Raw genomic sequence first — 21,850 nt, 5'->3', positions numbered from 1 at the left:
TTAATTCAAAATTTTAATCGCGAACAAAGGGAATAGGACCGTGTATGATAAAGTTATAATAGAAAGATGCAGTGAATATGAAACGCACAGCGCCACCACGCGCCGCGTGCACGCGCACGGAGCCGATCGTTTTCTGGATTTTTTACCTATTTCGAGACATGTTTTGGCCAAAGTATTATACTGGATTGTTTCCTCTGGATGGCTAAGCTTGGGTTCTGGCCGGTTTTTGTGGATTATCTTCTTTTATGACCAGAAACGAGCGTCCAAACTGCGTCGACAGGTGAGCTGTGCACGTTTACATGACTTGTTGTTTGTTGGATAAATGTGTTTATATTACCTGCTGTGGTAATCACATCTGAAAGTGGTTTATACCGGCGGATTCATGAGAATCTCAGCTTTCTATGTGTGTATAGTGTTTGTATAATCGTGTTTGCAGTGTCCTTCTATTTAAAAAAAATGGATACCGATATAAAAACGGCCCGCCCGCGGGCCGGCGTACTTTAACAGGTTAAAGACAATAAAACTTTGAATAAGAATTAAACAGAGAATACAATGAAGCATTTAAAAAGAAAATTAAACATTAAAAAGTGGCAAAACATTTAAAAAGAAAAACATGAACACAGATTTAATCTAAAAATTAAACACTGGGAAAGGAAAGGACATTTTTCAAACAAGCCGATAAAACATTTGAAAAAACTACAAACATTAAAAAGACAAAACATTTCAAAATCAAATCAGACAGAAAAGAATAAAAGGTGAGAAAAGATCAAAACTAAACATTTAAGAAGAATCAAACTAAAGACAAAACATTTGTAAAGACACCAGTTAGATTTTAGAAGATCAAATTAAACAGAAGAGACAATAAAACGATCAAAATGATCAAAAACAGATAAAGGTCTTAAAAAGTTTTCCAGTCTGAAATGAAAACATCAAGTTGTTTCTTCAAACATTTCCTCTTTCTATGTTCTTGGTTTGATTGTGGACAGATTTAAGAACTCATTTCAGAAAACTGCTTTCCAGATAAAGTCTACAAGTATCTGAAGGCATCGATCAAACTAATGTTACCTTCTGATCTCCACAAACTTTACTGTTCAGTGAAGAGAATCAAAGTTTGTTCAGGATTTCTAAAGAACCCACAGGTGAAGGTCTGAGAAGAGTTCAGATGGATGGTCTAAATGTGAAATCAAGACTCATGGTCACAAGTTTTAAGGCTTCTGTTAACCACAAAGTTCAAACTAACAGAGAAATACTCAAGAACTTTTAGAAAAAATAGATGATAAATCCGCAAAAAAAGAAGACTTAGAATCTGAGTGAGTAGCTTAGGGGGTAAGAAGAGAGACTACCAAGTAGAAGGTAGCAGGTTCAAGACCCACCACTGGCATTTTTATTTGTTTGTCTAAGTTTTTCAGAAGATTTAAGAAGGGTCTGGTCTTGAACCAGCAACCTACAGCACCATAGGAAAACCCTTAACTCACTGAGCTACAGATCAGATAAAAAGAAACAAACTCGTCCCTTTGTCATCGTAGTTTCTGTTTCTAATAACGTGATCGCCTGGGTGGAGTCAGGGCAGAGTAGGCAGGGAGGTGGGTGGTGGACTCCCCCTCCCCCCACTGCCCCCCTCTACACCCCCACCACCCACCACACCTTCCCCCGCCCGAGGAGTTTTTCCGAGTCTCCACGAGTTCTTCGAGTCTCATCGGGTTTTCCCAAGTTTCTGGAGTTTCCACCAGGTCGGAGGCAGAACAAGTTGTTATGAAGAGGTTTTGAAGTCGGTGAGGATGAAGTGACTTTATATACTGGCTAGAAGGAAGACGACTAGAAGACAGGTGTTTAACCAGCAGCTGGAGTTGGCTCCAGAGAAATGAAGGGAGGTCAACTTTGATCAGCCTCCATCCAGATGTTCAACTTGATATCTTTACTTTGAGATTTGTAGCACCACAGACCTTTAGTATCACACTTTATGATCATTTATTAGGATATTAATGGAATCCACCAGCAGATTTAGCTTTTGTTGACAAACTTTATTTTTTTTTTTGTGGGACTGCAGGATTTAAAACTGTTCCTTCTATTTGACCTCATGTTTATTAGTTTTAGTGGAGAAAGTTATTTTAACTGTCCATTAGTCTCTTAAAAACTAAATAAGTTGGATTGGTCAAGAGGCTTACTTTGTCATATTCTAAATATGACAAAAAATATAAAAATAAAGTGTTTTGAGACAATTTGACTTGTAATTGGTGTTTTATAAAGACATTTTAATTTAAATTGTACGTATCTTGTAATGTTGGAGGAATTCAGCCATATATGTTGGAAAACACATTTTCTTTGTCCATTAATCTGTTGATTGTTTTCTCCAGTAATTAATTTCTTGTTTTGGTTTATAAAATGTTAAAACCAAATATATACAGTTTACTGTCATTAAAACCAAAAAGATTTACATTCATGATGCAGGAATCAGTCAGTTTTTCACTTTTTATCTTAGTTTAGTCAGAAAGATAGCTGATAATGTGTGAATTGTTGCAGCTTGTGAGCTGTAGAAGGTTTTAATCTTTGGGGCTGAGTGTCAGAAAACATTTAGAAACCAACATCATCAAAACACTCAACAAGGTTTTGAATATCATTAAAGGGAAATCCAACTTTCACATGACAATGTCTAATTAAAGGACATTTATTTCCAACATAGATGTGTGATGTTCATTGCACTGTTACACCCAGTGTGACTCCTGTCCTATACTGGGACTCACAGCCAGCTAAACTCTCCCCTGCACCGCATCCTCCAAGGAACAGGCCAGTGTGGTAGTTGAATAGATTTTAATACAGTGAAGTGGGAAACTGAAATAAACATACAGAATATGCAGATCAATAACAGTACAAATTGCTTCAGACTTCAAACACATCAGTATTACAGGTAAGCATGGATTAATTTACAGAAGAAAACCGCTGCAGGTGACTGGTAAGCAATAAGGTACATAAGTTGAATCAAATATCAAGCTAAACTACCCTGAAGCTACCCCAAAGCCTGAAACCACGACTATTATTGTAAGCATAATAACAGACTGACACTCACAACACTGCAAATATATCATGGCAACTACAAATATACATTCCAACAATATCATCAGCATCTCTACTCACTTTTTTGCCACTCAGAGGGTTACGAACGAACTGGCAGACGGTGAAAAGAGGCTAGCATTATCACGCTAATGAAGCTGTTAGCACTTCCTGTCAAGCCAATCATTGGCTGAGGCAGCATCATGTGATCACTAACTGCAAACGACACAGGAGATAGTTATGCCCCCTAGAGGCCCTGGTGGTTCAAACAAATAAGTGAAAGTTGCAGTACACTCCCTGCCTGGCATTATTATGAAATGCCACAATAACTTATTTACAGAACATATTAATATCTGATCTCCTGGAGAAGACGGAAGGATACACTCTGAGATGGGTCTGGAGAAAGTCTTACGTAATAAATAAAGTCAAAATAAGACTTTCTCCAGACCCATGTCAGAGTGTATCCTTCCGTTGCAACCCTCTGGGTGGCAATATAAGTGAGTAAAGATGCTGATGATATTGTTGGAATGTATATTTGTAGTTGCCATGATATATTTGCAGTGTAGTGAGTGTCAGTCTGTTATTACGTTTACAATAATAGTCACAGACCTCTGGAGCTTCTCTTTACATCGTCTTCCACCTGGACTGGTTTGGTCGGGAGCATGAGCAACAAGCATGTGAAAAACTGCACTTTAACATCAATGAATGGCACTAAAGTTTAATCTCTACATAAATGAGACCGAGTCTGGATGTGCTGCTGTGTCATTAACTCCTAAGTTTAGGGAAAGTTCAAACTAAAGAGGACAGTTCAGATAGACTTGAGAATGAGCTGATTTTGAAAAAACATCTCAGACTTTCTGAGCTTCAGCGCCTCTAGCAAGATATTTTAACAACAAGCAACTCCAGAGATCCAGAAGTTGGAGAAAGTTAGCTTTAGCTGATCCAAAGAACATGAGGGACGCTAACCGAGCAAACATTTCAGACTTTTCTCTGTGAATTCTGAGAAATAATTTCCTATTTAATAACAGAGCTACACCTCAGTCTCAATAAAACAGACTCTAATTCAGTGTCATCCATCCATATTAAAGTGCACTTACCCAAAATGTTTGTTGCATGAGCTCCAACTAAAGATGTCCAGCTAGAAGGCCACTTTGACAAACAGGAAGTGGAAGATTCCAAGCAGATTTATAGCAGGGGGAACCGGACTGTACTAAGTGTGGTCGAGTATAGAGGGGTGTTTTGTGGGTTTTTAAGGCTGATAATGATTATTAGTGAGACATTTGTTTACAGAGGTTAAGTTGAAGGAGTTTTATTTGAAATTTATTTGTGACGTATAACCAATCAAATCACTCCAGAAGACAGAGCGACCACAGCTAGATAAATGTTCAGATCGAAAGCAGCACCATTTTTAAATTGATTTATTACCGTAAATCAGTATGCAGCCACAGATATCTATCTATCTACTGATTCATATCTATACTCACTAGTCTGGTCTGATGCAGTCTTGATGATGACATTTCATGATTATGTCAGAACCAAGTACGGACAGTTATGTACTGAGAAATGGCCATAGTCTTCTTACCGCAAAGGTACAAAGCTGCTCGTCTTCACCTCCGGCATCAGGAAACATCTTCAAACCTTCTTCAAATCCAAACCAAATACAATCAAAAGATCAAACTAATGTCATTGGTGCATTCAGGTGCAGTCGGACAATGAAGTTGCGTTCAGGAGCATCGGAAATCTGAGTTTCACTGATGTAAATTTTGGGGGGTTCGGGAGGGCACGGGGTGGCCAATCAGATCACGGGGGGGGGGGGACCACTGCCCCCCCAAGCCCCCATGGAAGATCCGCCACTGAATTGAACACTTTCACATTTTGTCCGTCTTATATCTCTCTCCTTATAACCCCGCTGCTTAATGGGAGAACTGAAGTGCAGGTTGTCCTGTCAGTATTCTGAATGGTGTCAGGGTCGTTCTCAAACACATTTGGGGCTCATTGGTCAGTCTGGTACGATTTTTACACTACAGTGGAGTAGTGGTTAGCACTTTCGCCTTGCAGCAAGAAGATCCCTGGTTCGAATCCCGGGGTGGGCCTGGGGTCTTTCTGCATGGAGTTTGCATGTTCTCCCTGTGCATGCGTGGGTTTTCTTCGGGCACTCCGGCTTCCTCCCACAGTCCAAAAATATCCATTCTCTATATACAGCTTTATCCTCACTAGGGTCACGGGGGATGCTGGAGCCTATCCCAGCTGACTCAGGTGAAGGCAGGGGACACCCTGGACAGGTCGCCAGTCTGTCACAGGGCTACATACACAGACAAACAATCACACTCACACTCACATTCACACCTACAGGCAATTTAGAGTACTCAATTAACCTCAGCATGTTTTTGGACTGTCAGAGGAAGCCAGAGTGCCCAGAGAAACATGCAAACTCCATGCAGAAAGATCCCAGGCCCACCTCGGGATTCGAACCAGAGATCTTCTTGCTGCAAGGCGAAAGTGCTAACCACTACTCCACTGAGCAGCCCAGTCCAAAAATATGCTGAGGTTAATTGGTTACTCTAAATTGCCCGTAGGTGTGAATGTGAGTGTGATTGTTTGTCTGTATATGTAGCCCTGTGACAGACTGGCGACCTGTCCAGGGTGTCCCCTGCCTTCGCCTGAGTCAGCTGGGATAGGCTCCAGCACCCCCCGCGACCCTAGTGAGGATAAAGCGGTGTATAGAGAATGGATGGATGGATCATAGTTGAGAAAACTGCCTCATAACTGTATGTTTAGCCGAACATAATCAGCATGTGCAGGGCTACTTTCTTCTTGGTGTCGCGTTATTTGTCTATCTACTCTGTCCTCTTGTCTGTCCTTTGCCTCTAAACTGTTTTCTGAACACTGAGCTTGCTTAGCGGCTACAATGCAGAGATTTCATTGGCTGAGTAGCGTTATGTGGGATGCCTGAATTCGTATGTAATTGGTCTGTGTGTTTCCTGAGCTGATAACCAACGACGTAAACACTGGAAAAGCTGCGCTGGGATAATAGGAGCGACCTGTGAAATTTAAAATGTCATTACAATTTACTGATTACAGGTCCGGGGGAACCTGTTGACCACTAGACGCTGGCCCACCGGGACAGTGCCCGGTATGCCAGATGGCCAGTCCACCCCTGCCTCCCACACTGTATTGTATACATCTTACCTCTTTTCTGCACATGTTGTAATTCTTAATATAGTCTTGCTTTATATGTACATTTGATTCTATTATTTATTGTTGTTAATCTAGCTCATTATCAATGCACCGTCTATGAGCAGCTATTTATATTTTCATCATGGCCCCATGCATGATGACAATAAAACTATTCTCCTCTTCTTCTTCTATCCTATTTGGTAAAGCAGGATCAGCAAAGTAAGAATTTCATTGGGCAGCAGAACTGTCTGGTTTCCTGTGCATGTGACAAAAAACCTCTTTAATCTTGAATATCTTAGTCACATAAGTGTTTAAAGACAAAACAGTACATAAAACATTTGCATAAAATTAAGTTTCTGCACTCAACAGCAGCAGAGGTGCAAATATCACAGAATAAAGAGGTTGTTTTTGGCAAAAGTGTTTTTTTCCCAAGGCTACAATATTTTTCTAGTGGTAGTGGCCTCATATTTACACCAAGCTAAAAATGACAATAGCCACTGAGCATATGTGTTTTTTGGGAAAAATTTGTCAAATCTAAGCTTCAAGTACCTTATTTCTGCAGGTCTCATTTAAAAAAAATGACCCAAAATAAACCATTTGCACCTAATCCTAGAAAAAGGGTATAGTGATACAACTTCCTGACTGGTAGCTTTGCAGGATGTCTGGTCCTCACACAGTGGTCCTAGTGCCTCATATTTAATAAAATATAATAAAATCTGCAAAATCTAAGCTTAAAGAACTTTTATTTTGCACGTTGATTTTTTTTTAAATCACCAACAATTAACTTTTTGTTTCTAATCCTATAAAAAAAAGAAATAAATTCTGTACTTGGTGCAATCAAAAAGTCTTTACAGGACTCAGCTGCCACCAGTAAAAACTTCAGGTTGTGGTTAGAGATGCAAATATAGCAGCATAAAGTGTTTTTCCCTGAGGCCAGCATATTTTTGTTAGTGGTAGTGCTTCACATTTACACCATGCTAAAAATGGCATCAGTGTGATGATTCACTGCTCTTGGCATTTTGTCTGAGTCACTGAGAGTTCACCGCAGCTTAGAATTTATTGCAAATTAAACATAATATATATAACTTGTAAAGTACATTGAACTGCATTTGATTGGGACGATGCTAATGTTGCTATAGCTGAAGTTAGACTGACTGACACACAGTGATTTTCCTCTGGAAAAAGAGTCACCAGGAGATAAAATTGTGTTAAATGTCACCAAATCTAGCGAGAAAATCATTAAGAGAGACACAGAAAACTTAATGAGTGCCTGAAGCTGGCTAATATAATAACCACTTCGGACTAATTAGTAAATTGTGGTAGCTGCTGGGCTACATGCTAGCATGGTATTCAATCAAGAAGACACTACATCGAGTCAGCTGCAACATATTTTTGTTGCTAATGCAACAAAAAGTGAACAAAATGTCTACTCAATGTTTTGGATAAAGTAATTTTTTTCTTTTTAATTGAATAATAGAGTTTTATTCAATTAAAAATCCACATTTAATTTGTTTTATGGTTGGTATAAACTCGGACATGTAAATCAAAAGACTTCTGCCATTTCTACAGCCCCCTACAAAACCAGTTAGCCTCCCAGCTTTACAACAGAGCTAGAATCAGACCAAGACGCTATGTCAAACCTGATTAACCAATAAGCATCCAGCCCAGGAAAATAGCAGTTTACTGGTTTTCAGAGCCAAACAACTCTTTTAGAACAGCCGTAAAACAAAGGGTTGTACAATCAGGGTGAAATTAACCATCTTTGTAGTAATTTAGGCTGAAAAACTGAAACACACACCGTGTGTACATGTGAGACTTTGATAAATTTGCTGAAAAAAGGCACAATATGGGACCTTTGAGACATTAACCATGGTTTACATGAAATTATTAGTCATTAAATAGATGTAAGATGAAGTGGAATTGGTTCAAAACAGCTGCTGCAGAAAGGAAATGATTTAGTCCTGAAATTTCGCTGTTTTAATCACTGCTGAGACTGAGCCTTGAGAGCCATTTTACACAGTCTGAGTGTGAAAATGAAGAAAAATTGCCTCCTGTGTTGTTGCCTGCTTTACATGGAATACATAACAAGCCTGAATAACCATCCTTTCTCCTGTCTTGACACACAGCTTTGGGAAAGTTAAGCTGATTGTTGCATTTGCCGTGGTGGGACGTAAAATATGTGAAATGGAAGGTAAACAGTTCTGTAACATGAGCCAGGCTTCCAAATAGCTTTGGCAGAGTCCCTTTGTGTTTGGAGCAAACAACAGACAACAGTTTACATTCGGCAGCTGCCTCTTGTCTTCTCCGTCTTTGTCCTGGCTGAGGACAAACTCCATTAAATCCTGCGAGGGATGAGAATAAACAGGATACTGGACGCAGCCAAAACGAGGCTCGGCGACGCCACCAGGCTGTGACGACCAAACGCTCTTTCTGTTTCCAGAATGAGACTTTGATTCACACAAACGGCTTACATGTGCCTCCTCTTCTTTTACCTCTTTAGCCCTTCCATCCAACCCTCCGGCTCTAATTACCAGGACACACAGGAGGACGTCGGAGGGGGACGAGGAGAGGGGATGCAGGGAGGACGGGAGTCTCTGGGGAGGGCTGTTTGTTAATGAGATGGATCTGAGTTGGCAGGCAGCAGAGCCTGGCAGCAAACTGTGGACGGAGGGAGACGGACGCCCGAATCCGTGAGCTCCAAACGCACTTAACCAAACAAATCTGGAGCTACAGCAAAGACCTGGACTGTAAATAGCCTCAGAGTCTATTCTGGAGCCTGGGGATTGTCTGTGTTTTCATGCTGTCAGTTCTCTATAGCATATGTGAAGTAGGAGTGACTTCATGTGGGAGCAGAGTGAGGGCCATAGCTTCACTAACAGGACAGTTTCTGAATAAACAGGCAGGAAAATGTGCTTTTTTAATCACGTCCAACAACACACCTAACAGTGATGTCCAGGGCTCAACATTAAGGCCTGTCCAGGACAAGTAATAGAAATACACTTGCACCGTTGGACAATTTAAGTCACAAGAAAAGAAAATTCCATGTTTCTTCCCATTATGTATGACTAATTACTCAGCTGTTTAGTTAATCATCTAAACCCCCACTGAAAACATGCCAAAATTACACTATTTATCAGAACTAGAAACTGTAAACACAGAATTAATCGGTGGATTTTCAATTTTCCCCACTGTTTCCGAATGTATCATGTGCAATGTGCAGTTTCTTTGGGAAAAATTAACAGAATCTCGGCTTAAAATCCCCCTTTTTTTTTTATTTCAAAATTTTCCAAAACTTAACCGGATCCTAGAAAAAGCTAAACATTCTGTGCTACAATCAAGAAACTTTGACCAACAAATTGTCAGCAAGTTGTTTGAAGATAATCCTGACATGTAGGAAACAAATAAATACATATAAGTTAAGTCAGAATCTCCGAGGGGTTCAGTGGGTTCAAGGAGTAACAATAATAAACAGTAACAATACTCCATATTCTTAAATCATTTAATAGTGCACAGCTCAGCAAACATCATTGTGTTCTGCATAGAAATCACAAAAAGCTGCTCTCAATAATCTTTCACAGTGAGCAGATGTTCTTGTGTTGCAGGTCCATGGTCCAGACGTAGCCATCGAACAGGCCAGGGGGGTCTGGCACCGTGGACTTCCTAGAGCACCTCCTCTTTTTGCATACTTCATATGGGATGGAAATAAAGTAACGTTGGTTTAGCACGTCCATCAGAGGCCTGTAGGTGTGAAGCAAGAAGCCCTCCACAATGAGGATGTGAGTCTCCTCCTTGTGGTCGGACTTCGGGATGATCTCTGTGTCCAGGGTGTTATTAACACAATGAGACTTCTCAAACTTCACCGGGTTCTCCAGCCACCCGAAGATCGTACTCATCATGGCGTCCATGTCCAGAGCAGTGATGACATCGTACTGCGGGATTGGGGGGCGACATATCTCAGTGGGTAGAGTGGCCGTCTTGTAACCGGAGGGTTGCCGGTTCGATCCTCGGCCTGCTATGCTCATGTCGAGGTGTCCCTGAGCAAGACACCTAACCCCTAATTGCTCCTGATGGGGTCGTGGTTAGCGCCTTGCATGGCAGCTTCCACCATCAGTGTGTGAATGGGTGAATGTGACGTATTCTGTAAAGCATTTTGGGTACCTTGCAGGTATAGTAATAAAGCGCTATATAAATACAGACCATTTACCATTTGCTTAAAACCATCTTCACTAACTTCAATCTGATCTTGGGGCTTGAAGAAGTCATCCTGATGGACCACGCAGCAGTTGGGCAGGTTCTTGATCAGGTGGTTGGTGAGGGTGGTTTTCCCTCCATTGGTTACGATGCCGATGCTGATGATGTACTTCATGTTTTCGGATTGGTCAAAGCTTGGAAAACCGGTCAAAAACATCAACAAAAACCGGGTCGGGAGTGATTGGATGTGGAAGAAAGCTGAAAAAGAGAAGGTTGCAGCAGGAAACATCAACTACTGGAGTCCTCCATGGCACTTGAGTTCAGTGAGTAAGGTAAGAGCAGAAAGGGAGCTGCCACTCGGACGAGGTTCTTCCACCCAGAGAGGACCTCTTTCTGCTGTCGCTGCTACACATACTGCCCTAGTTGAGGTTTTAGGTGGAATATTCCTTTTAACCAGCCCCTCAGGTCTCTGAGGATTTTGGATGCAATACTCGGCTAAACCAACATTTTAGGTGCATGTCCAGGGATTTTTGGTGGAATGTTCCTTTAAGGTGGATGTGTGAGGAACTTGAAGGTGGAATACTTCTTGAAACCAACCTTTTAGGTCAACATTCAAAGATTTAAGGTGGAATATTCCTTTAAAACAACCTAAATTTCATGTTTTGATCATTATCAAGTGAGAAACCTCAATCCAGACCCCTCATATTGATGTTTGAGATTTATGCTGCTGTTATTTGTTTAGTCCAGACTAAATGACAGAAATCCACAACTGCAATTTTATTTCAGGACTCGGTTATTAAATGTCAAAACAATCCATGTGACTCTAAAAACTCAACGGCTTTACAAACTCTAAGATTAAACTCTCCACAAGGATTCAAAATAATTTCGTCGTCCCTTTGTCATCGTAGTTTCTGTTCCTAATAAAGTGACCACATTGGTGGAGCCAGGGCAGAGAGTCGGAGGGGAGGTGGGTGGCGGCCTCCCCCCTCTACTTCCCCACCTCCCCCCACCACCCACCACACCTTCCAAGAATTTTACACTGTCTTTGTCTGAAAAACATTGCTTAAACCATTCTATGAATCATCCAAACAGTGTGAACAAATCGATTTATCATTGCAGCAACCTAAACCATGTGCTACTACCAGCTAATATCCCACTTTTACCCAGACAGGTGATTTTTGTTTCTGAACATGTGGCAAGGAAATTGACTTGTCTCAACGACAAAGCGGTTGGTGTCAGGCGCTGATGTCAGAGCAGGTGTTTTACCAGGAAACACCTGCTGGGTAGAAAGATCAACACGCTTGAAGGCAAACCCAGCAGTCGCACCACCAGCATGGCCAAAATACCTGCCTGTTAAATTCACACCTTTAGCCCTCAGCCCAGACACGGGAGACATTTTTTCTCTTGCAGAACAACACAAGCTTTATAAAGGGCAGAGTGATGGCAGTAAGGATGAGTGGCAGCAGAACACTGATCTGCAGGACAGATGCCCTCTGGCTGTCGTTCACCTCAAATGGATCACATTTAGCAGCTTTTACCCTCCACACTCCATCCTCCCATCTCCATTTTCTCATCCCTGACGCCTCCATGTTCGCTCTCGCCGAGCGTCCACTTCTGTCCATCATATTATCTGCTCAGCAAGGCCACGTCTGCTGCCTGCCTGCCTCCCGTGTCAGAGCTCTTCAGAGGTTTATCACTTTATCAGCCCACTCAGGGCTGCTCGGATCGCCTGATGAAATCACATCATGCTTTCTGTCCAATGACACGCCTCAAACTGCTCCAGGCCAAAGCCATTAGTTACTCTTCATGGTTATTTTCTCTCAGGTCCTCGCACACTTCTGCTGCCGACTCCAATCATTTCAGTCACAGGAGGCTCTGACATCTTTTATACTTTTCTTGCGGTCAAACGCTCGTTTATGTCAGTTATATTCCCTGGGTATGAAGCAGTTAGGTGTAAACTAAAAGCTGCTTTTGACAATAGGTTTGCAGTGTATGAAAGAAAATCTTGGTGGACAGAAATCGTATGTACTCTACAACCACCTGCCTGTTCATGGGAACAAAAACACACATTATCTCCAAAAAGCAGAGTCAACTCCACCTGCTCAGCTTGTTAGCCCAAATGAATTCTAAATCAACAGAGAAAAACAGTATGTTCAACAGATAAAATCACGTGAACCTGGCTATTTTGTAGTCATACAGCAGGCCAGCAAACATCCATCCATCCATTATCTATACACCGCTTAATCCCCATTAGGGTTGCGAGAGGCTGCAGTCTATCCCAACTGACTCAGAGCAAAGGCCGCCAGTGTATCACAAGGCTGCATATAGGGACAAGCAATCACACGTACTGACAATTTAGAATCACCAATTAACCTCAGCATGTTTTTGGACTGTGGGAGGAAGCTGGAGTATCCAGAGAAAACCCACATTTGCACAGGGAGAACATGCAAACTCCATGCAGAAAGGCCAGGAAGGCTGGGACGCAAATCGGGGATCTTCTGGCTGCAGGGCAACAGTGCTGACCAGTACACCACTGTGCAGCCAGGCCAGCAAACAACTCAAAATATTTAGATGAATCTAAAGAGAACTATCAGCCATAGATTCCAGCACAAGAATTATTGAGGGCTAAAACACAGGCTAGTTTGCTGCTGTTGTTGAACTGTGATTATATATACAGCTGTTTGCAGAGTTTACACTTGACTTTTTGGGCATCGGTTTAAAAAAAAAAATTCAGCCACACCAATGACTTCTCTGACATGATGTCAATTATCTTGGAGCAGAAGCCAAATAAACATTCAATAAAAGTTAGACCCAGCAGTCTCCATTAATTTGGACCATTTGCAGGTTGTAAATATGTGGGGGTGTTCAATAAAAAATGAGGTCAAAATACTGGATTTATGCTGGAGGGCTGCAAATGTAGCACTTTTGTAAAGGATTTGTTGGATGACAAAGCATTGTACATGTTATATAATTCTCTGTTTGTTCCATATCTGAACTACTGTGTTGCAGTTTGGGGAAAGGACCGTATACGACAAACATCCAGCAATTTTCATTTTACAGAAAAGAGCCATAGGAATTATCAGTCGAAAAAAACATAGAGATCCACTGTTGAAAACTGTTTAAATTTCATGACAAAAGAGATTAAAGTATTCTGCAAATTATGTATAAAGCTCATAAAGAAATTTTGCCAGTCAATGTCCAGCACAGATTTGCAACAAGGGAAAGTAAATATAACTTAAAAGGAACAGAGAACTTCATAAGATTCAGCAATAAATAAATGGAATGTTGCTTTTCTGTGAAAGGGGTCAATTTATGGAACAATCTAGACAAAGAATTAAAAAAAATCTAAATCACACACAAGATTTAAAAATGTAGTTAAAACTGACATATTAAAATAGAAAAAATGAATTAAGAGCATAGTTTGTTATGTGAGAAAACTCTAATATGAGTGAGAGTGGCTGTGCAGGCCTCTCAGACTTTATAGTCATTTTGTTTGTTGATTGTTTGTTCATTGTAGACTGACTGCTATAAAGGGACTGATTCCGTAAGTTTAATCTTCTTTCTGCTCCCTTGTCAGTGAATGAAATAAAAACTGACAAACTGATTAACTTTTATACTTTTTAAAGTAACATCAGCGATTGCTTGACCAACAAGAATTTGACCAGATGAGAGCATTTTGACCAACTAATTTTGCCTTGTTCTGGATGTACAGCACTTTGGTTCAATCAGTGGTTGTTAAAAGTGCTATATAAATAAAGCTGGGTTGGATTGGATTGGATAATTGACCAGTCGATCTGGAGACAGTCCTGCCTTAGATGTCCGAACATTTCCAGACACATTTGCTTCGCAGGACAGGTCAAGCTGTGAAGTTTTATTTGATAAAGCTGCATTTTGTTGGAATAAACATGAGAAACAGAGAAGATGAAGGGTGAATTTGGATATTTAAGAAGCAAGAGGTAGTTTTGACTTAAATATTTCTAAAAAAAAACAACCAAAAAAACAGGCACATTTTCGCTCAGACTTCTTCTCTGATGGCCTTCACTTTGCAGCAGACTGATGGAGCTTTTATCTATAATTCACAGACACAAGTTTCACTTTTTCATTTCATCCTCAGACATCCTCTAACATGCTGCCTTAAACTCCATCTTCCTCCATTTCCTCCCATTACAACTGCCATCTCCATCCAACATCACCCTCCATCTGTCCATTTCTTCCTTCTCCGTCTCATGGTGTTTCTACCTAAATCACATCCACCTATAGGGAATTATCACCTGAATCCGTGCCAGCAGGGCGGCTCGATACCTTCCAATTACAGGGACCCCACGTTCCTGCCATTTCCCACTTATTACCCAGGTTCCCCTTCTCCTCGCCATGTGTTCTCAGCCTCTCCTATGGCGTAAGGAGAGCGTACAGCCGAGCTTCTTTTCAGGCCTTGCTACATTCAGAAATAGCTTTGTATTACCTGAGTCTCGAGGTAAAGATCTAACTCTGATGGTTGAGTCACTTCCCTCCGTGTTCCCACTTCCATCCTCCTCCTCGGCTGCACTTTCCATCCCTTTCTGGCCTCCCATCCTGCTCCTCGGGTTTGTGTTTGCTGTGTACTCTCCTAATCTTTACAACTCCCAACAAATACTTTCTGTTTTATCGTTGCTTACAGTCTTTTCTGCACCCTCCACTCAGAGGCGGCCTGGGACAGGACTGTCAAATATTACCCAACGTTACTAGAAAGCCAGTGTTGTCGTGTGACCAATGTTTAACTGCTTATTGCAGACTACAGTCTCAAATACAGAGCTGTTATTCCATTGCTTGTAGGAATCAAGAGTTCATTTACCTGTGTTCCCATCTTTCCCAGTATTAGTGCTAATCGTAGTGAAATCAATAAAATCCATACTTTAAAATTCATCTCATTGTGTGATTTAAAGGTAACTTAACTATCACATCGAGAGGTTAACTAGCATGATGACCGATGCAAGAGAACACTATAGCAATGAGAACGGACCGATTATCAGCCTGGACGATGTTGCACGTCACAAATGTCTAACTGTGTATTTTCAGAGCTCAGTTTCTCCAGTCTAAAACAGAGATTTGATGGACCAGTTAATTCATATTTACAGTCTGCTGCTTGTAGAAAACAAGAGTTTGTTTGCTTGTTTCCATCTTTTCCAGTATTAGTAAAAATCATAGTGAAATTAATATAATCTGTAGTTTAAAATTAATTTCAATTGAAAGGTAGCTTAGCCTCCCAAATGAGTAAAATGAATTAATTAAAATAAAAAGGAGATAGTACAGCGACTGAGATCTGCTAAGGAGGAGTTCAGCTGTTTTATTTTTCTTTTCCATCATTAATCAATTTAGCTGCAGCCTGATTTAATGATGTGAGTCTTCAGAATCATCAGATTCATTTGCAGATAACAATTATCTCAGCAGCTTTCCCTTGATCCATTCCATCTCAAATTATCACATTTTTAGAACAATTTCTGCTCAATTTTTAATAGCATGAAATATCAATATTTAAAAAGATATGAGTGAATTTTTAGTCTGATGAATCAAATACTTTGCAAGACAAAGAGAATAAAACTTTGCACATGTTTTTTTTTTCACAATTTGATGCTATGTTTGGATGACAAAATGACAGTAACTACAACTCTCATTGGATAATTGGTTAAACAGGGATTTCATATCAATTGTACGAGATGCCATATCTGTGTCCACCGCACCCCTAACATCATGTCAGAAACAAAACAGAACAGACCTGTCCTAAAGCTACAGAGATAAAGGCACATAAAATACCACAACATTCATCAAAGGCGACAAACCAGAAGAACTATGACAAATAAATCCTTTTCTCATTGTCAAAGAGGGAACATCATGTCAGAGATAAAACAAATCTCTCTTAAAGTTACAAGGATAAAAAAAAAAAGCACAGCTGTAAATATCTGTCAAGTTTGACAACATAGAGGAACAATGACAAATTCAGCTCTTTCTTCATGCCAGAGGACTCCACTGTTTAAAATGTGGAGTGAATACACTAGAATAAAAAAAAGTGTCCATTCCAGTTTCTCTGACTGCAAAAGCGACATCTTCAAATCTCTCGTTTGTCCGATAAACAGTTTAAATAATATCATGAATGCAAATACATTCAGTCTAACCGCAAAAATGTATTTTTGGTGATATTTTGCAGGCAAAATTTGACTCGAAAGAGTCAGATTAATTTATTAATTAATTGAAGAATTAATAAAATAATCGACGAATGATTGCAGCTCTAATTATGTTAATGTACCAGTTGTATTGGGCTGTGACCCAGCGTCAAATTGCTGAGCTGCTTTAAGCTCCCCTGACAAAAAGTATTCCCTTAACTAATCAGTATAGATGTACTGACAATTAGGACTAGTGATACAGTGAAAAGATCTGACAGTGATCTTTTGCGGTAGAATTAAAATCTACCATCTGATTCACATTTCTCCCCTCAGATTTAACTGAGCTCAGTGACGGGTTTGCAGCCAGGCAGACATGAATATTGTGCGTATTCTTCGTCCACCTCGTTGTCTTAGGTTTACAAAATCGTATTTCCAGTTGTGCTCATAAGTTTACATACCTTGGCAGAATTTGTAAAATGTGCTCCATTCTTTAATGAAAACATGAATGATCAGAGCAAATACAATTGCATGACAATAAATAGCTTTGTCTGAACACCAGCCCTAAATGAAAGAAAAATGTTTCCATTAACAAACATATTTGCTAAAAAATAAAGGACAATATTTCACAAATTTGGCCAGGGTATGTAAACTCATGAGCACAACTGTAATGTCTTACAGCTGCTTTTCATGAGCCTCTCATCCTAAAGAATAGCTCTACCATCTTAGACCGCAGCTTCAGTGATTATAGGAACAACGTGCGTTTAATTACACTTTCACATCTGAATAAACCCAGTACTGCTTCCACCTCCATGTTAAGCTGCATTCATGCATCAAAATAAAGACTTAAAATAACCTTGTTCTGCATTCAGAGCATCTCCTGGAGGTGAGATATAAATGAAAGTGTTCACAAAAATACCTCCTCATGGACAGACACCACAATTGACCAGTGTTCCCTAAATGCCTCATGTGCAGGTTGAATGCTTGGTGGCTGTGCAGAACAAAAACACTTTTTTAAAACAAATAAATTCTGGTGTTCTAACATCAGATTCTAACATCAGAACACACTGGAGAACTGCAATGTGTAAAACCTGTAAAAACTGTGAAAATAATGGCAAATAGCTGTAAAATAATTATATTCTTAGTTGATTTAAATGCAGTAAAAGTAATTTTTGTCTGGACATTATGGGATTTTCTGGGATTTTGCTCCATGTTCTAAAATTAGATAATTTCATGCATTTCAAACAAAACAAGACATTTGACGAGGTAATTTTAGTCTGTAAGAAATTAGAATATTCTGACATTTTATAGACAAATCACTGACAAGTTAATCAAGGAAACAATCCGTTAATGTTGAATCAGTAATATAAATAACTGATCTGTGCAGTCCTAATATTTTATGGGTAATATAGCTTGGAATAATCAGCCTGTTATCTAATAACAAATCCACGTCACAGAAAAAGCAGATTGAACTCTGATATCTAGCATGCTGTGAGTTGTCACTATGACTGATAAAACTAACACGACTGTGTGGGAGAAGCGATCTAATCACAGCTGCTGTATAAATAGAGGTGGAGGATTATTGAACTGTGGTCTCTTGTTCTGGCAGCTCTTAATGCCCTCAATGCTGCTTTAAAATATATCTGCTAAAAAGTAGACACACACTAGACACAACATAAATAATAATAATAAAAGCAATAAATTAGCCAGCAAGGAGAGCAGAAAACTACAATAAAATAACAGTGTACTGGAACATTCAGAAACTGTAAAAACTGTTAAAACAACATTGAAATAAAACAACAAAAAAACTATGCGAAAAAGGCCGAGTTTTTATGATTGCATTATTTACTTGCCTTTTTTTCCAGCATGTAAATTTATGCTGTATTGTATGATTTTATAAGCTATTGTCTGCAATTTAATAACATTAAATGAATAAATACAATAATAAATAAATTACACAAATTTAATTAGAGAAAATCTATAAAATAAAAGTTTAAAAAACAATTTTCTTTCAATTTATGGCAAATATCTGCTGATTTAAAAGCAGTAAAGAAAATATACTGTAATTCCATAGTCAAGCACTGCAATAGAACAACTTACGTTGTGTAAAAATACCGATATTTCATATGCACATTATTTGCAGGTTTTGGGTTAACATGTAATGTTCTGCTTGAGAAGGAAAGCATCAGGGGGCGTGGCTGCTGAAACGACGTAATTAGTCCGTGCAGAGGCTCATTGAAGCGTCAAGCATGAAAGAAGCTTTACAGTGACTCGGAAACACTCACACAATTTAATCAATTGTTCCTCCTATCACTTGCGTGAGATAAGTCCCAATAAGTCCGCAGCAGTGGATTTGTAGTAGGATCGCAACCATGTGATCATCAGCAGACAGCTGACGTAGTGTTCATTTGTTGTCATGGTTACAGTGATCGTGCCGCTATCTGGCAATGATACAGAAATCTTTAACAAATCCGTGGATCCAGACTATAAGCCGCATCACTGCCAAAATCTATTCACTTGGTGCTTGTGACATTTCTGACCTTCCCTGAAAATTTTATCAAAATTCACGATTTTTTTTTTTTTGAGAAATGTTGCTAACAGACAGGGAACAGGTGGAGGAGAAGCTAGAGGCATGGAGGTTTGCCCTGGAAAGGAGAGGAATGAAGGTTAGCCGCAGCAAGACGGAGTATCTGTGTGTGAATGAGAGGGAACTAAGTGGAAGAGTGAGGTTACAGGGAGAAGAGATCAAGAAGGTGGAGGATTTTAAGTACTTAGGGTCAACAGTCCAGAGCAATGGAGAGTGTGGAGAAGAAGTGAAGAAGCGTGTACAGGCAGGCTGGAACGGCTGGAGAAAAGTGTCAGGTGTGATGTGTGATAGAAGAGTTTCAGCTAAAATGAAAGGAAAGTTTACAAAACTGTGGTGAGACCAGCCATGTTGTTTGGTCTGGAGACAGTGTCCCTGAGGAAAAGACAGGAGGCAGAGCTGGAGGTAGCAGAACTGAAGATGCTGAGGTTCTCTTTGGGAGTGACCAGGATGGATAGGATCAGGAATGAGTACATCAGAGGGACAGTACATGTTAGAGGCTTTGAAGATAAAGTCAGAGAGGCCAGACTGAGATGGTTTGGACATGTCCAGAGGAGAGAGAGTGAATATATTGGTAGAAGGATGCTGAGTTTCCCACTGCCAGGCAGGAGGCCTAGAGGAAAACCAAAGAGGAGGTTTATGGATGTGGTTAAAGAGGACATGAAGGTAGTTGGTGTGAGAGAAGAGGATGCAGCAGACAGGGTTAGATGGAGGCAATTGATTCGCTGTGGCGACCCCTGAAGGGAAAAGCCGAAAGGAAAAGAAGAAGAAGAAGAAGACAGACAGACAGACAAACCAACGCTGATCGTCACATAACTCTGCTGTGTTCCTTGGCGGCGTAATAATCGGTGATATACCCGTGTCAAAGCCCCTCTTCCTCCCTGTATCTTATGAAAACTGTATTTCTGTACTGCTTTTACGCTGAGTTGTAAGCAGATCCTGAGCCAAATTAAGATTGTCTACCCCTACTGGGAACGTATGCAAAAATGTATCTGGTCTTTCCAGGACCTGCAGCATGAAAAACCAATAATTAACACTAGCATGGATGAGCAAAACCCACAGTCACTTTCCTTTTACTGTAACTTTCCACCCCTCTAACCAGTTTTATTCATTCTTCCATCTCGATGAGTCCAGGCACCTGTTCTGCCACACTCTAAACTTTCATCCAGTGTAATTTTCTGCGTGTGCCTGCCAGGTTGCGTTTAGTATGCGCACAGGTGTCTCCTCCTGCAGCGCTGGACGAGCTGAATACAAATAGTTATTAATTAAGGGCTAATTTCCCGCTCCATTGATTCCAGCTCCCACGTAGCTCCACTCCTCTCCTCAGAGGATCAATGAGCGAGCCGACCAACCCCCCAAAGCACATACATGCATGTAGATTTCTCTGCAGGCATCTTTCTTGAAACAGAGGGGGCTTTTTTTCTTCCTGTTTCATGGATTTTCAGAGGTCCGTCGGTGAGGAGGGAGCTTCCACAAACTCCTGATATCAGGAGAGAGAGATGCTGCCACGGGGTATTTTGCAGGTGGGGTCAAAAGGCAAAAACACACTCTCAGTTAGTCAGAATATTGATCGGAGTTCGACCTTTCCTTACCGAGATCTGTGATCCAATAATAGGAAGTGTATTTCAGATTTGTACAGAAATGATAGATATCTTGTAAGGAGTTCATGTCTTATTCCACTTACTCGCCATGTTGGAGCATCCACAGTCGATTTATCTTCTAATCAAATCAACCGTTCATTAATTGATACAGCTGTTTAAACAAATGGCTCAATGTTTGCAGTTTTTAAGCAAAGTACAAACAACAAAAAATACCAGTATTTTCTCATCCCACCTTCCCAAATGTGACATTTAACTGTTTATCTTTGTGTATGTGGCATTTATCTGAGAAAACATGAAAACCTGAAGACATTGCTGTGGCCTTTGAGAAACTGTGATTGCCATGTTGTCTTTTCAGAGGAATAAATCTGCTGATTGTTGGAAATAATCGCTAGTTGCAATCCTACATATTTGCAGTCCTTAAAGTTCCGGGTTTTCTCAGCTACATGCAAATTAGGGGAGTGTAAAATTCTTAAAAAATCTGACACTGCTTATAAAACAGCCAATGAAGAGCCGTAGAAATGAAATGAAAAGGTTAAAGTACAAAAAATGTATCTGCACCTTAAGTCCTGTTTGCAGTCATTTACAGAATAATTAAATAAAGTACCAATATGTACAGGAACTGACAAAAAAATGCAATACTTAAATGTCTTATTTGCAACAAAAGATGTGGTGAAAAACTTTGGGTGTATCAAAACTATATTCTGCAGCATGTAAATAAAAAAAAATTAAAAACACATTAGAGCTACAAAAGCAAAAAGTTCATCTGGAACCCCACCATCCTACATAATACTTGATGGTTCCATGTTCTTAATGTGATGATTTGATGCTTTATAAACAACGCAACACATTTAAAGACGTCACTTTCACCATTTTCTGACATCTGATAGACAAATCACTAACCAGTTAATCAGAAAAATAATCTGCCTGCTTTTGGTGTGGACATTTCATAGCATATTTAAATTTATATTTGTAAATTAAACTTTTTTTTATTTTATTAGTTTTCTGTCATGTAACAAAACAGGGACAATCTGAAAAAAAATGACAAAAAGTGATGTACCATTTTTCATCCCTTGATATGTACAGTTTTTCTTTTATGCAACAAATATCTGTAAAAT

At 39.9% G+C, this 21,850-nt stretch overlaps 1 protein-coding gene across 1 annotated transcript; it reads right to left on the bottom strand.

Moving 5' to 3' along the window:
* Window positions 1-9,710: 9,710 nt before the first annotated feature.
* Window positions 9,711-10,591, bottom strand: LOC127530486 (nicotinamide riboside kinase 2-like). Its single transcript, XM_051937309.1, has 2 exons — window positions 10,430-10,591; window positions 9,711-10,154 (listed from the first exon to the last, which is right to left on the bottom strand). Exons 1-2 carry the CDS (start codon window positions 10,589-10,591, stop codon window positions 9,798-9,800), a joined length of 519 nt encoding a protein of 172 aa, XP_051793269.1. The 3' UTR covers window positions 9,711-9,797.
* Between the last annotated feature and the right edge of the window lie 11,259 nt (window positions 10,592-21,850).

Source organism: Acanthochromis polyacanthus, chromosome 2 (genome assembly GCF_021347895.1).
Source record: "Acanthochromis polyacanthus isolate Apoly-LR-REF ecotype Palm Island chromosome 2, KAUST_Apoly_ChrSc, whole genome shotgun sequence".
Classification (NCBI taxonomy): domain Eukaryota; kingdom Metazoa; phylum Chordata; class Actinopteri; family Pomacentridae; genus Acanthochromis; species Acanthochromis polyacanthus.
The sequence above is the reverse complement of the archived record's forward strand: the minus strand, read 5'-3'. Positions and strand labels throughout refer to the sequence as shown.